We start from the raw sequence: 17,401 nt of genomic DNA on the forward strand, positions 1-17,401 counted from the left end.
GGGCTTTGAGGTGTCATGTGCTAAAGCCATGCCCAGTGAGACAGACCACTTCTTGTTGCCTTTGGGTCAAGATATAGAATCTCAACTCCTTCTCCAGCACCTTGTCTGCCTGCACCCCACCATGTCACACCATGGTGCTAACAGATTAAGCCTCTGAAACCGTAAGTCATCCCGATTAAGTGTTTTCCTTTGTAAGAGCTGCCAAGGTCGTGGTGTCACTTCACAGCAATAGAAACCCTAACTAGGACAGGGACCTACTACCTGGCTCGCTATCTCCAGCTCACCAGGCTGCAGTGGTCTGTCTATTCTGCCTGTTGTGGACAACCCTACACACTCCTTTCCGCTATCCCCTCAGGGTCCTCCCACTCTCAGTCCCGGACCTCAAGGATGCTTCTTCTCTGTCCTCCTAATCCAGTCACAAAACTGACCCTGACACCCACCCTGCTGCTCCCCTCACCTGGACTGTCCTGCCCCAGGGTTCTGGGATACCCACGTGTATTTGATCTACTCTGTCTCTCCCCAGATCTAAACTTACACAGTTTGTAAATGACCTTTTCCTCTGCAGTTCATCCCTGCAAATTAGCCAAAAGGACACCTCTGCTCTTCTAAATTTCTCATCCAGTTGGGACTAGAGTCTTAAGATCCACTGTCCACCTCTCAGGTCGCCTACTTGGGACTAACCATTACCCCAACCCACACCTAATCCAGTCCCTTGAAGTTCCCTCTACCAAAGAGGAGATTTCTGTCATTCCTAGCTAGCTTTTTATGTTCCTGGGTTCCCTCCTTGTCGGCCCACTGTATGAGGCAGCCCTTGGCCCCTCAGATAAGCCCTTCTCATTCCCATGACTAACCCTTTCAGAAGCTGCAACAGGCCTTCCTCCTGGTCCCAGCACCACACCTCCCAGACCTAACCTTCCCTTCTCCCTCTATGTAACAGAAAAAGAGGTCTTGGGGTCTAAGTCACCAACTGGGACCTTCCTTTGCACCAGGAGCATACCTGCCAGAGAAATTAGACCTTACCGCACAGGAATGGGCACTCTCCATACATGTTTTAGCAGCCACCAGGCTCTTCCATTTGAGAATCCAAAACACTGACTCTTGGGCCACCTCCCGCAACCTGTCCCACCACTTAACATATAAAGACCAACAAACTCTATCTCCTTCCAGGTTCTTTCTCTCCGCTGCACTAGTAGAAGATACCACACTTACTTTCCAATGTTGCCCACCCCTCAATGTCTCAAATCTTCTTCCTCAACCAAACACAGAGCACTCTCCAACTCATTCTTGCTTCAAAGCCCTGGAGGAACTACAGCTCCATCCCCACACACCCAGGAGGGCACACCGCCAGGCCGTCTGTACCCTTTTTCCATGAGGGGGCCCAGAAGGCCGGCTATGTCATAGTGTCAGATACTGAGGTGGTCGGGGCACACAGGTCCTCCCTGCCCACACCACTAATCAACAGGTAGAATAGCTCTCACCCATGCATTCCAACTGATACGAGGACAATTCCTAACTGTCTATACACACTTCAAATATGCACTTCATATCCTCCTGTCTCACACTGCCACCTGGAAAGAGCATGGACTACTTACAACAAAAGGCGGGTCCATAGATCAAATTATGGCCATGCTAAAAAGCCTCCCATCTCCTCATGGTTGTTGGAGTTAGTTGTCCACCATCATCTCAAAGGGAAATAACTGAGCTGAAGAGGCAGCTAGAGTTGCAGCCTTCAGAGGCCAGACCGTCTCAGCCACTGCAGGGCAAACTTACACTACAACCCTCGCCTTCACTTATCCCCTAGCATTCCACAAGCTCTTTCCTGTCCACACCAGCTCCTTCATCCCAATATTCAAGCCTTGTCTCCCTTAGTCAAGGCCCGCCTGCAGCCCACCTGAGGATTTGCGTTTCTTAAGGGCTATTACTGCCTCTTGTAAATTCTGTTTAAATGTCAGACCCCAACTCCAGTTATGGCAGCCCCCCTTTCCAGACACACTAGGCCAGAGGCTCTCTCCCCAGAACTGACAGGCAACTTGACTTTACCCACATTCCCATAGTCAAATGTGTTAGGTACCTCCTGTTCTTGGTGGACACCTTCTTAGGATGGGGGAGACATTTCTTTCAACCAACAAAAGGGTTCAGTCTCTGACCCCCTCTTCTGGGCGACCATTCCCTGATTTGGAATACCCATCTCTCATTGGCCCTGAATTCACCTCCCATATTTCCCAAATCCTGTCGAAAGACCTCAAGATCTCTTGGCATTTCCATATCCCTTACTATCTCCAGTCCTCAGGGAAGACAGAATGAACTAATCAATCCTTCAAAAACAGCCTGTCAAACTGTTACTGTTGGCTCTTCTCTAAACACCAAGCATGTTTGATGACATTCTCAAGACCATAAATTTTTGGTTTTTGTCATTTGCTTTATTACAATAGTAGCTATACTGAACCTCTTTTGATCCAATGAGTTTTCATTACTGTATCAAAGATACCCCAGCATTCTATTTTCCCTGGATGTTTTCTTTTTGTTATCCATCTAATTGCCAATGCTATTCTCTACTAACAGCTCTCCTCTGCCCTCTGCTGGCAGGACAGCAGACGAGCATTCCATGAGTTCTGTTAAACTTCCTGTTACGTTTACTAAGGGGTCAGCGTTAACAATGCTGAGACGTCTTTTAAATTGGTAGGTATGTTGAAAAGATACAGCTGAATGGTAGAACATGAGATTCAATTCACGTTATTTTGGAAGTGATATTTTCCACATTAAATTCATACTTAAAAGGTGCTAGGGATAATGGGATAGGATAATCAGACAGGTTTCTTAAAAATTTCCTTTCTGGTGGTGGTAATGGTAGGGTTATATTCTTTTGTTTTCAAGACAGGGTTTCTCCATGTAGCCCTGATTGTCCTAGGGCTTACTCTGTAGACCAGACTGGCCTGGAACTCAGATCTACCTGCCTCCGCTCCCTGGGTAAGGATAAAGCCCTTGACAAGATCTTGTTAAATGAATGAAGTGGTGCCCTTTGGTTTATGTAATATTATTTTTATAACAATTTTCTATAAAGGGCAATAGAAATCCTTGTAATCTTTTAGAGTTTAGACTCTAAGATGCCCTGTGTGCTGACTATAGTATGGACTGAGTTACTAAGATAATAGGCCTCAGCAGCAGCCTGACTAGATGGACTCTGAAAGCATTTTCACTGTTTAAGTGGTTTTAAGAAACAGTTTTGTTTCACACTGGCAGCTGTCCACATATCATTATCTTCTACATACCCTGAGGTACTCCCAACTAACTCATTCAAATAGCTGCTATAGAAAATGTTTAATCAGAATGTTTATCAAAGGCAGGAGTTACTAAGATATTAAGTGATGGTAGATAGTTCTGCATATGTCCAGCATCTGAATCAGTCCAATTTAAAAAACTTCTATGCAACTAAAATTACACAGAACTATAAATACCCACTTGAGTGATATATTTATATATTAGACATGGATCATGTACAAATATATAAAACCCAATTCTAACCATTATCTTAAAAAAAGTAAAGAGGTGTTTGCCTGCATGCATGTCTGTGAACCACATGAGTGCTTGGTGCCTCAGGAAGTCAGAATTCAGGTCCACTGGAACTAGTTAGGGGTGGTTGTAGATCGTCATGTGGGTGCTGGGAGCTGAACCCAGTGTTCTAACTACTGAGCACTCCCTCCAGTCCTCCACACAACATCTTTTATTTTATGAATGTTTGACTATATTTGTGTGTGTGCACCACATGCTTGCCTGGTACTCAAGGAGGCCAGCAGGTGTCAAATCCCTTGGAACTGCAGTTCTGGATGTTATATATGAGTGCTGGAAACCAAACATGGGTCTTCTGCAAGAGCAGCAAGTGCTCTTAACCACCTCTCCAGCCCCTATACATGATCTTTTCAAAGTCTGAGAGTGTGCTGTGTCATAAACTTCCACTTGCATTTAAATGCTTTTCTTTCACGATTACTTCAAGATTAGGCTGGCTAATAGAAGATAAAAAGAGATAGTGGCACCACTATTTAAACAGAAAAGGGGAAATGGCGTAGAAGTCCTATGTGTTGCTTGTATTGGTTAATGAATAAAGAAACTGCTTTGAGCCATAGCAGAGCTAGGTGGGGAAAACGAAACTGAATGCTGGGAGAAAAAAGGTGGAGTCAGGGAGAAGCTATGGAGCTGCCAGAGACAGACATGCTGAAACTGCCGGTAAGTCATAGTCATGTGGCAATACACAGACTAATGGAGATGGGTTAGTTTAGGATATAAGAGTTAGCCAGAAATATGCTTAAGCTATTGGCCAAACAGTATTGGAAATAATATAGTTTCTGAGTGGCTATTTCAGAGCTGAGCAGCCAGGAACAAACAAGTGGGCTCCTACTACAAATTGGTGCTCCAACATGTGCCAGCTAAATCCACATAAAACCTGAGGGGGACTTGGAAAGGAATTCTAGACACAGAAAAACAAAGTTTAGCCACATTTTTTTTCAGCTGGCAGCCATATGGCACTCTTTCCAGAGGTCAAGCACTTAAATGGGGTTTGTGAGTAGCATGCTGCAAGTTACTTGGTGGCAGTAGCAGTGTGGGCCAACTGATACAAGAGTTGAGGTGACAAGCGTGGCTCCCAGCCAGCAGTCTCAGAGGCAGTGAACAGACTTCTTCCATGTTGGACTGGGTGGAGCAAGTAGGCAGGGCCGTATTTGCCCTAGCAATGCCACCACTTAGGTTTTTAAGAAGCACTTGGAATTTTAAGAAGCCATCCTGGTCAGAAAAGGATTACAGATATGCAATAAGGACAGATTCAGACATAAAAGACCTCTAAATGAGACACACTGTGTTTAAAAAAATGTACACAGGCTTGGGAGAGAGAAGAAAAAGAATAAAGAGACATCAAATGCAATCTAAGAGTACATAGTCATAAATTAAAGGAGTAAAGATATTAAACTTGTAAAAAAGTAATAGAGTAAGAAAACTAAGTCATGTAAGATATAATACAGTCTGTATTATGTATATTATTGTTTTCTTTAAAATTATTTGACTGTGAAGAAGCTAAGTAAAGAGAGACATTTCATTGTATAGCCTGCTAACCTAAACCAGCATAGATTTTTTTAAAAAGGTATCTTGACTTCAGAATGTGGGTCTAAGGATTTGTTGCTATGGAAAGAGGTTCTTTTGTTTCCACAGAAGATGAGAACCTATGGATTTCCTCCAGACTAATGTGGTTTGATGGACCAAGACCTCCCAAAAGGTCACCATGAATACCCCCAAAAATTACTTTGTCCAACAAAAAGCAGGAAGCAGTTTGGAGAGAAATACATCCAAATTCCCAAATATTGTTTATGTTTGTTTACATTTAAAGGGGAATATGCTATAGATATGAATACTTTATCTATTGATACAAATTTAAGGTCAATTTTGTTATGCTATGTATATGTATTTCTGCTCTTGATTAAGGTATTGTGTTTGTGCAGCTCATTTAAAAATAATATATAATTAAGGAATATAGGTTACTAGGGTTCCTGCTTCATGAGTCTGCTAGACATTCTGCAGGACATAGAAAAAAGTGACTGACAAACTGCCAATATAGGCAGAACTGTCTTTGAAATTTCCTGCTTCGTGGAAAAGTTTGCTGGATACTATAGGCTGAAGATGGATACCCCAACAATACAGAACTTGGGGTGACTGTCCAGGCAGTGAGATGTTTCTGTCAATTCTAGAGTTTTGGAAGTAGCTTACATTGCACTTCCTGTTTACTTAGGTAATATCCTTCTGAAGTCTTTGGTGGAGTTGAAGAATAAATAAGTTTTCTTACAATAAAATATTAAGTAGATATAAATATGTAACTATAATTCTTGCTTGATACCTGTCCTGTTATATGTAATTTTACTATGTTAAAGTTAAAACCTTCCTTTTTAATTAAAGAGAAGAGGGGAAGTGATGTGGGATTCCCTCTGTATGCTGTGAATAACATTGGTATTCACTTAACAGTAATGTTAATCTGTGACAAGTAGATCCCCCAGACCACAGTCTAATAAACAAATGACTGGTTTTCCCCTCACCTTAACTGGTTAATAAAGAAACTTCTTTGAGCCTATAGCAAAGCAGGACAGAACAGAGTTAGGCAGGGAAAACCTAACTGAATGCTGGGAGAAGGTGGAGTCAGGGAGAAGCCATGGAGCTGCCGACAGAGACAGACACACTAAAACTCTGCTGGTAAGCCACAGCCATATGGCAACACACAGATTAATGGAGATGGGTTGGTTTAGAATATAAGAGTTAGCCAGAAATATACTTAAACTATTGGCCAAACAGTATTGCAAACACTAGAGTTTCTGAGTGGTTATTTCGGGGCTGAGCAGCCAGGAAGAAACAAATGGTCTCCTATGACAAAGTACTCTTGTGGTAATCTCCATGGGTTCTCAGTTTGTCCATTAACCTTCTAAATAGGTCACACCAGTTTTGACATTCAAGTTTTTGAAAGGACTGAGAGCTCTCCTTCAGTAGTCCTTCTCACTGTCCAGCATCTTCTCTTCTGCTGAAGTGAGGTGACACTCTGTAGTAAATTTCTTTCAATGCTACCACAAATATCAATAGACTAAGTTAAGCATATTCTCCAACCTAATCGTAATATTCCAATTCATTTCACCAATTTTTTTTTAGTAGTTTTCAAGCTGAGTTTGTTGTGTGCATCTTTGCCTGTGTATTCGAATCACTGTCTGATTGTGCTGGACTGACTCCCCTTCATGAGGATCCTGACCCTGGGGTCCAGATCTACTCTATCACTGATACACTGACTCTCAAGCTTTTACATCACTATGGTAGCTTCTGTTCATCACTTTCTTTCTTCAATAGTTATCTTGTGTCTGGTGGGTTTTGTTTTTTGCTAACCATCTTTTTGGTTGCACGTAGGATTTTCTCTTTTAATTCTTGAATAACCTGTTCACTTAATAGTGATGTTAATCTGTGACAAGTAGCTCCCCCCAGTGAACCATTTAATATAAATGACTGGTTTTTCCCTCACCTTAAAAAAAAGTCACCAGTCAGAGGCTGCTTATAGTTCCGTAAACCCCGCGCCGCACCCCAGTGACCTAGATCGCCTGACTTTCTTCTCTTCCAAACTCTGTTACATTTATCTTTGTGGCTGTAAGAAAGCTATGCAGTATCTAGAATAATTTTTATGTTCTATGAGAAAAGAAAAAAAGCACAGGCTGTTTTATCCCCTTTAAGATGTTTTACAAAGCTGGGTGCAGTTATCCACACCTTTAATCCCAGAAGGGAGCTAGAGGCAGGAGAGGGCAGGCCAGCCTGATCTACAACGCAGTGAGTTCCAGAACAGCCAGGACTACACAGGGAGATCCTGTCCCAAAGAACCACAAATAAATCAAAAATGTTTTGATTTATATCAAATGTCAATGTCACATGTACATGAGGGCCCATGGCTGCTTCCTTCCAGAAGCAGGGCTCATATCCACAGGCTAGGAGTCTGAGAGATCTCTGAGCATGCCACAAACGTATGGTGTCCATCTCCAGTTGATTTTGCTTTTTATAAAGCAGCTTAAGCATACGAAGGTTGCCTGTGTAATGATAGTGTGACAGTTGTCTAACCCATTAGTAATTAAATTATTTAAATTTTATCTTGTCACCCTGTGTAAGACTGAACTGTTGTATGAGGCTGCTTGTTTGTTCCTGGCTGCCCAGCCCCAAAATAACCACTCATATTATTTGCAATACTGTTTGGCCAATAGCTTAAGCGTATTTCTGGCTCTTATATCTTAAACTAACCCATCTCCATTAATCTGTGTATGGCCATGTGGCTGTGGCTTACCAGCGAAGTTTCAGCATGTCTCTGGCAGATCCATGGCTTCTCCCTGACTCCACTTTTTTTTTCCTCCCAGCATTTAGTTCGTTTTCCCCACCTATCTCTGTTCTGCCCTGCTCTGCTCTAGGCTCACAACAGTTTCTTTATTAACCAAGGTATGCACAGCATACAGAGGGGAATCCCACATCAGTACTTCTACGTACACACCAGAGGAAACTGAGTAAAAAGACCTGTAAGTAGCAAATCATAGGCTACAACAATCGTATTTCAATAGTTATAATTACCAAGTAAAGTTATGGTGGTTTGAAAGAAAATGGCCACCATTAGTTTATAAAGATGTTGCACCATTAGGACATGGGTGGCCTTGTTAGAAAAAGTGTGTCACTGGGGGGCAGCCTTTGAGGTCTCAAATGCTCAAGACAAGTCTAGTGTGGCATTCTTTTCCTGCTGCCTGCTGATCAGGATATAGAATTCCATCTTCTCCAGCATCATGTCTGCTTACATGCCACCATGAAGATAATGGACTAGACCTCTGAACTAAGCTAGCCTCAACGAAATGTTTTCCTTTATAAGAGTTGCCATGATCATGGTGTCTCTTCACAGCTATAGAAACCCTAAGACAAAAGTAAAAGACCCTTGAGTTAGACTGATAAAGGCACAAAAGACAAAAAAACCCACCAACAACAAAAAACAGCAACAAACACATCCACATTTTTAAATAGCTATTTGTATAGTAGGTAAATGTTGCTTAAACATTTTTAATAGAAAGGTCATTTATAAATCAATTTATAGAAGATCAAAAATCAAAGATCAATGTTTATTACAGCTTTAACTATAAATAACAAAAAAAAAACCAAAGGTCATCTGCTCTGCTTTGACTCAAACATCTAGGTCCTCTGTTCCTTGCCCTTTGGAGAAAACACTGCGTTGTAAGGCTGCCGTCTTTTGGGACGAGGGCAAAGATCAAGATCTTCCTTGATGTAACCTGAAAAACAAATGATAAATTTAGAACAGTACATTATTAACATGCATTTCTTTAGCACAGATGAGCATGGTGGCTGTTTGTAATCCCAGCACTGAGGAAGCCAAGGCAGGAGGATCTGGAGTTCAAAGCCAGTCTGGGTTTCATGGGACCTTATCTCAAAACACAAAACTAATCCAAACAACAAAAACAATAGCATTCTTTCAATATATATTCACTATACATCGTTAATGCCTAAGTACTTCTGAGTTTTAGCTTTGTGATGCTGGTGAATGATTTCACTACTTAGCATCAAGTCTACTCATTTATAGCAAGAGAAAAAAAAAAAGCAGCAAACATTTGTAAAATGCTCCCTGTTCACCACCTCAGAGAGTTCTCATGTTCTTTAAAGTACTTCTACTATACTGACTTCCCAGGTGAGGGTGGAGACCTGCAGAAAACATATCACTTACTAACCTTGACAAAACTGGAAGCGTATGAGAACCACGCCTTCGTTCTGCCTAAGATGAGCGTTCTCAGGAGTTTCTCTAAATTGTCCCTATAGGTTTGTAATGGGGCCACAATGCTAAACCCAAACTCTACTACTGTTACAAATTCCAGGTGATTCTCGCAGTTTTTTGTGGTAGTTATTCCATTCAGTGAGACACCTCTATGTTCTCCATACCATTCAGATTCTCCCCAGGAATCTCCAATCATGTAATTTTCAATGGAGGACGGTGCTCTGGGCCAGGCTAACAGGGCAAACAAGTGTAGCCACCTTATCGGATTCTATGCAACGGCCAGGAGAAACAATGTCAATGACCTTGTGTATTTCTTTCTTACAGTTAAATATACAAAGTTTCTCTGAAATTGCATCCTTTTTCATGAAAACTCAGTATACCCAAATTTTCTTAGCGCCGTGCTATCAGTGACAGTGAGGAACAAAAATTACTATTTAAATTTTTAAAAACTAGCTTTGATAATGCATATTAAATGTTAACTGTCAAATTTGAAGGAACTGGGGGCATGCCAACATTCTAACCTTTGTAAGATTTATTTACTTAAAATTCATCTTGACAGGATGAATCTGAATGACAAAGCTCATAATACACAGTCCCATTAAGGACATTATAAGCAATATCTAATCCCAAATAAATTAACACAGCAGTGGAAAAATCTTTCCAACTCAGGAATTCACTTGCATGTTGCAGAATCAGCACCTAATGTGCAGCACAAGATAGAGTTAGAGAGAAAAGGGTTAATATTCAGACTTAAAAAAAAATCTAAAATACTAAAATCTATAATCTTACCCCTTTCCAGACATGTCTGAGTAGAAGGAAAACCAACTTCCCAGAAATTCTCTGGTGTGCTGGGTGGAATGTAGCGAAATCGGTGTCGGGAGCAGGAAGCCAACTTCTTTTCTCTTTCTTCTGCTGGCATATCTGCATAGTACTAACAACAACAGGGAATAATAAACAGTGTTATGTTTACTGATTACAAACTAGAAGCTAAAAAGCTATTTGTTTAAATTAAACATTCTAAGGAAATAATACTGATATTGTAATAATAATGATAATAAAACAGTTAGTGCTCGATTCACAAATGAGGAAAGGACCTTGTATCACAGCGTCAATCAACCCAGCCTTCCTTTATCAGTAGACGTTTGTGCTAACAGTCCCCAGCCCTGGCACACTGACACTGAGCTACCCTTGGGCCTGCAGTAAGCTGAGAAGATACTGAAAGGTACTGGCATGATTTAACTTCTATTCTAAAAGATCATTAGGAAAACCCACAAAAGACTGGTGTGGGAAGTCCTTCTATGTGTTGTTTTTATTGGTTAATAAAGAAGCTGCTTTTGGCCCAATGGCTTAACAGAATATATATATATATATATGAGAGGGGAGGGAGGGAGGGAGAGGAGGGGGGATTGGTGAGAAGCCATGTAGTCCTGCCAGAGACAGGGGCAGGATGGAATTTTACCCAGTAAGCCACAACCACGTGGCAATACACAGATGAATAGAAATGGGTTAATGCAAGACATGAGAGCTAGCTAGCAAGAAGCTTAAGTAGACTGGCCAAATAGTATTGCAAATAATACAGTTTCTGTGTGATTATTTCAAGTCTGGGCAGTCGGGGACAAATGAATGGCCTCCAACCACAAAAGACCATGGTGTTTAATAAGAGGTAAGAACATAAAGGAAGACTACAGAGGTGAGCATCATGAGGACTGTGTTTTTGCTTATGTTCTAAGAGGTGAAGTGTATTAAGAAAGGCAGAGTACTCAACAGTCCAGGGTAAGACAGTGCCTGAGTATGTTCCAGGTATTGGTAGTAGAGATAGTAAGTAAGTGTAAAGGGGAATTTTATGAAGGTAGAATCTGTGGGACTTAATGAAAGATAAGTTATTCATATATGCAAGAAGCATAGTAACTAGAATCTTCTCCTCAAAACCAAAATTAGAAAACAAAATCAAACTTCAGACTTACATATAAGAGACTGAGTATGGGAATCAAATGTAGAAAACACATTTGTTTTTACAATGTGAGATCTGTGGTCACTACCATACTCTTTTACCATACATCTGGAATAGACACTGGGACAGACTTCCAAATAGTAAGCTACAAATTACATTTAAGTACACGGGAGTTGTACCTTTATTTATTCTTATCATTTAAAAAATTCTTTTACAGTAAACAGCTAGCAGGAGCACATAAAATTTCCGATAATTAGCAGCAAAGGACCTGAATACTGAGGAGGAAAGCAGATCAACACTGTGCTATGAAAACTAGCAAATGGTTTTATTTGTACTGATGCGCTGCTTAATTTTATCAACCTGACATGGGTAGTTGGTAAGCGTTCTCCTGGGAAGAGGAACCTCAACTGTGGAAATGTCTCCATCAGACTACCTGTAGGCAAATCTGTGGGGCATTTTCATGATTAATTGCTGGTGTGTGAGGGCACAGCACATTGTGTCTGTCTTTGAAAAGACTGGGACTTTTAAAGTTATTTATATTTTATTATGTTATTATGTTTAATGTGCCATCTTGGCTATTGTTGTGGCTTAAGAGTGAGGTGTTTATGTGTCAAACTGACATAGGGTCCATTATACTACTGGTTTGTGTGTCAACCAGAAACAAGCTGGAGTCATCAGAGAGGAACAAGTCTCAGTTGAGGAAATGCCCCCATGAGATCCAGCTGTAAGGCATTTTCTCAATCAGTGATGAATGTGTGAGGGTCTCACATGTTGGTGGTGGCATCCCTGGCATGATAGTCCTGGGCTCTATATGAAAGCAGGCTGAGTGAGCCATGTGGAGCAAGTCAGTACGCAGCTCCCCTCCATGACTTGAGTTCTTGCCCTGACTTCTTTCCATGATGGACCGTGACACAGCAGCTAAGCCAGACAAACCCCTCCCCTAAGCTGCTTTTCATCATCATGTTTTATCACAACCACAGAAAGCAACTACAATTGCCAAATTGTTTTTCAAAATAGAATCACAGTTTATATTCCTGCTGTGATTAAGAGCGCATTTTCATCAAGAGCTTACTGTAATATTCATGACTTCACTAAAGTGCTTTGGGTATCAAATTGCTTTAGAGCATAGCTACTAAAAAAATCTAAATGAGGAAGTCAGATGTTGAGGACGACATCTGACTGCTTATAGTAGAACAAAAAATAAAAATAGCTGTAAAAAAAATGTTGTAAGATTAAAAAAAAAAAGAACCTGTCTAGGATAACTTATTAATAGGATGGTTTGTACTGATTCTTCAGCATAAGGCAGACAGTGTAAAAAAAGGAAAAAAAATGAAAGTATTTTAAAGATGAAGGAAAACTTATTTTTCACATTTTGTTATAAAAAGTATCTCAGAGGAAAATAGGGCTTATAGTGGTATTGATTCTTTAAAAAGTTACGGGTACACCTTATTTCCTGATAGTGAAAAGAATAAATGTTAAAATTTCCTATTGAAGATCAATTTTCTCTAATGGTACAGATACATCAGCATCTGCACGTAGCTACAGAAAAGAATGGCACATAATGTCTTAAGATAGTCATAGGAGTTTAGGGCGAGGGTACCTGAAAGCTGGCTCGGCAGGTTATTGCTGCCTGAGCCCCACTCCACATTAAGTAGATAAATGCATTTCAAAAGAGAACTAGAGTTAGGCCTCAGACTCAATCTAAGACAAGTTGGGGGCATTCACTTTCATGTATTCATATCTATTTAATTACTATATGCTGGTGCTAGCTGGTATGTTCCTTATTCCTTTTATCATTACTGGATCAATGAAAGTTTCTGAATATAATTACAATCTGTAACTGTAATTTTTATGACCTATAAAATCAAATTCAAAAGAAGTGTTTACATGAGTACTTACAATTTCACACTCTTTACATGTGTGCCCGAGCAATTTCCTTCTCTCTTCTTTTTTTCGAACTACCTCAATATGAGGGAAATTCTGTATGCTACTTTCTCTGGAGGGAAAAGGAATTTAAAGTTAACCTATTTGTTACTAGAAGATTTCTGGTTTAAAATCTGAATTAAAAAATAGAAGAACTCAGAAGACAAAAACCCCCAAACACTCATCCTATTTAAAATGTTCTGTGTATTATGAAAACAAATGATTCTTTTCAAGGCCTGCTATTGGTAAGTATCTTAGACTAATCTTGAGTCAGCACAGAGTGTGCTTCACTGTCATTTCATGCACTTCTTATCTGTTCCCTTCCTCTACTGCTCTCACCCATCCATCTTTTCCCTCTGCTCACTGCCCGTTCTCTTGTCAAGGCCCCTTCTGCTATCCTGCCACAGGTGCTCCACCCTTTCTCTTTCCCCTACCCCTTAAAACTCTCCTCCTCTTAATGGTTCCCTTCTGAGTTGAAGACAACTACTGGAAGAGTTATCAAATTTTATATATATATAATTATAAATATTAAATTACACACATATAATTTGATACATATATATGTATATGTTATTTCTAATAGAAACACTCTCAGTGAACTTAAATACTCTGAAACATAAAAGTGATTTTTAAAATGATTTTTTTGGGGACATACCTACTCTTCTTGATTGTGTTTCCAACTATACTGAATAAGAGGTCCCTTCTGTATTCTAACTTTTAAAAACCCTCAACTCCATAGTAATGCATGAATTAAAAAAGGGAGAGCAAGAAAGGGTGGATAAAATTTTGCTACACAATATTTTTTGTCAAAGAATTTATGAAATCTAGGCATATGTAGAATCCATTTTTGCCATATCCTGCCCTCTGAGCATAATACCTGTAGCAGGTACTAAACTGGCATCCAAGGAAGACTCAAGGAAAGCATCACTTAAAAGGCTGTAAGCTTTGTGTCCCTGACCAGACCTGATGTATAATACTGCCAACTTAACAGAATCTAGAGTCACAGTCTCTAGGTACACCTGTGAAGGACTATCTACATTAGGATGCCTCTGGGCATGCCCAGGAGTGCTGATTAGCTGAGATAAAGACCCATCTTAGTTGTGGGGGATACCATTCCATGGACTGGAGGAAGAGAGCTGAGCACCAGCATTCATGGCTCTCTGCTTCCCAACTGGGGATACAGGAAGACAAGCTGCCTCATGTCCTGCTGCTGTGACCTCCCAACCATGACGAATAGATCTTACAACTGTGAGCCAAAAGAAACTCTTTCATCCTCATATTGCTTTTGCCAGGTATTTATCACAGCAATGAGACAAGTACACCAAGGTTTTCTAGACTTCTCAGTAGGAGAAGCACAAGATCACTAAGACCTTTACCATCCTTCCACCTGTATCTACTTCCTGTTTCCTTAGCTACCCAACAGCTTCAGAAATAAAACTACTCTTACTTTAAAAATTAGTGCCTCTCTTAGGAAACACTGAAAATACAAGCTATTGCCCTGTAATATCGTATTAATCTAGGACTGTCTTGAAGACATAGAACAAAGCTCTTCATTTACTGCATCATTAGGTGCACTAGCCTCGCAGTGAATGAAACAAGGGTTTACTGCTAGAGAAATTCAACTAATTTTCAGGATCTACAACTAAAGGAAAACTAATAAAGCAGAAAAAAGCTATATTAACATCACTTGCTTAAGTGTACCCAAACACACATGACACAGTGCAAGCATGCACGCTTCCCATAGGGCTGGGTCTCCTGGAGCTGAAGCTACAGGCAATTGTGAGCCACCTGACATGGCTGCTGGGAACCAAACTCACCCTTGTGGAAGAGGGGTCAAGTGCTCTAAACTGCCCCCGCTAAGAACACCTTCTACCAGACATTTTGCAGCTTCTATCAAGGAATCTAGGCAACTGTTTGGCCCAGGAGGCTTCTAACAGGTGAAAATGGGACAATCTGTCTGTAGTAGTTCCTCATTTGCAGCTTCGCCTCCTGCCATTACATGTATGTTCTCTGTATGTAGTACAATGGAATCCTGCACCATCATGCTCCATCTTGCCCTCGATGTGAACGGCCCCTTTATACAGTGTATCTGATCTGTACATGCCACGTACCAGCAGCCGTTTCAGGTATCAGACTGACCACAGCGCTACTGTGGTGCTTGCGTTCAGTCACCCTTGTTTATTCAATAATGCCTCTCAAGCACAAAGACAGTGATGCTGACAATTTGGATATGTGAGAAAAAAATGCTTCTTTTTAATGGGGTGAAAACGTTCACAAGCATAGGATAAAATGTTGTGCATACAGGAGTCAGCACCGTCTATGGTTTGGGTAGGACTGGAGGTCTTAAATGCAGTGTGTGGATAAGAGGAACTGTTACTACAAACATGTCAAATACAATGGATGCAAACACATCAGATGCTTAAATTCATGAACCTATGGTTACATTAAAGGAAAAAAACCTGCCTGCTTATATTTTTTTGGGAGTTCTAGGATTCCATTTCTTTGGGGAAGTGGCACATAAAGGAAAATAATTAAACATTTAATGACAAAATGTCAAGTTAGTGCTTTTAGACTCATAGGAATCAATAAAAATTCATTTTAGGCCAGGTGTGGTGGTTGGGCCTTTAATCCCAACACTCAGAAGACAAAGGCAGACAGATCTCTGTGAGTGTGAGAATAGTTTAATCTACCAAAGTGAGTTTCAGGCTGTTGCTGTGGACCCCCAGACCCTGAATTTCCTGTAAACAACGTGTTATGCTTGCAGCTGCTCTGAGCAAAACAACTTGCTTTCCTGTGTTTGCAGCTGCTCTGAGCATGAGACCCTCAGGAGTTCCTAATGGCAGGAGAGTGGTTTCTGGTTGGTTTGGCTGGGTCATGGCTATCAGTCAAGGATTCCTATATAAGATGTCCCTGAACACAATAAAGGGGGCATTCTTGTTTCAAGGATGACCCGTGTCCCCATGTCTCTGTCTGTGTGTGTATATGTTTAAAATCTCCAGCCCTTTTCCCAGCTAGCGTCCAGTCCTATTCAGTAGTGCAGGTGGTAGGCTATAGGCATAGTACCATAGTACATGTAGTACAGGCTCTACAGGACCATAGTAAATGTAGTAGCACGAACACTACATCAGGCCAGCCAGGATTAAATTACACCATGAAATCCTGTCCTTAAAAAATAATTAATTAAAAATTTTGCCTTTTAGATTACTAAAGTACTCAACAGAAATGAAAGCTGAAGAGTAACTTTATTTTGGGCTGATGAGAAGGCCCAACAGGTGGGGGCACCTGCTACCAAACCTGACCTGTGTCTGATCTCTGCGACTTGTATGGCAGGAGGGGAACTCTCCTCCTCCAAGATGTCCTCTCATTCCCATACATCAGCTGTGGCATGCTCATGCCCTCCCCTAACAATACATAAATAAATGTAATTAAAAAGAGTAACTTATGAAGTGACTCATTTTGAGAACTTCATGAAGAAAAAAAAAAAACCATAGTTTTTTAGAATAAGTATTAGGTCCTAAATTTACTTAATAATTTATTTTTATTTTATGTGCATTGATGTTTTGCCCACATGTATATCAAATCCCCTGGAGCTGGAGTTACTGACAGGGTCCTCTTGAAGAGCAGTCAGTGTTCTTAACTGCCGAGCTTTCTCTCCAGCCCCCCTAAATTTACTTAAAAAAAAAAAAAAGCCAAATAGACCATTAACTGAAAGTCACAGAATTTACAATCTTTGTAAAAAAGGCAGAAAGTAGCACTGAAGTTCAAAATTAAGAAGCTGAAATGTTTGTTCCAAAGGTTCAAAAATCCTCCAAAATGAAGCATGGCAACCTCAGCTTGTGACCTAAAGTCTTAAACACATGAAAGTTAAGAGAACATAGTTCAACAATTTCCAAAGTTCAAAATGAAATAGACTAAAAATAAGGTATTTGTTACAATAAAGCAAAGAAACTATTTCTACTGTTTAAAAATGAGTGGTACTGGTAAACATTTCCGTCTCTTTGTTTACAGGTATAAAGTAAATGGCACTGTGTGTGTAGGTGTGGGTATATGCATGTTGCCCATGAGGGCACATGTAGAAATCAAAGGCGGACATCAGGATGCCTCCAATTGCTCCCTCGACTTTTTATTATTTCTCTGAGAATTTCATTCAATGTATTTTGATCATATCCAAGTGGGCCTCTTACCCACTCACCCTCATTTTTTGAGACAGGGTC

The 17,401-nt window shown here is 40.5% G+C and overlaps 1 protein-coding gene across 2 annotated transcripts in view; it reads right to left on the reverse strand.

The window, feature by feature from the left end:
• Positions 1–8,685: 8,685 nt before the first annotated feature.
• Positions 8,686–17,401, reverse strand: part of Rbbp8 (RB binding protein 8, endonuclease) — a 91,423-nt gene continuing 82,707 nt past the window's right edge. For both annotated transcript variants that reach the window (XM_038331938.1, XM_038331937.1), the window contains 3 exons: positions 13,164–13,260; positions 10,103–10,244; positions 8,686–8,816 (listed from right to left, as the gene is read on the reverse strand). In XM_038331938.1, the coding sequence (XP_038187866.1) occupies positions 8,719–8,816; positions 10,103–10,244; positions 13,164–13,260 (337 nt within the window). In that variant the 3' untranslated portion in view covers positions 8,686–8,718. The remainder of the gene's footprint in view (positions 8,817–10,102; positions 10,245–13,163; positions 13,261–17,401) is intronic.

Source organism: Arvicola amphibius, chromosome 5, assembly GCF_903992535.2.
Source record: "Arvicola amphibius chromosome 5, mArvAmp1.2, whole genome shotgun sequence".
Lineage (NCBI taxonomy): Eukaryota > Metazoa > Chordata > Mammalia > Rodentia > Cricetidae > Arvicola > Arvicola amphibius.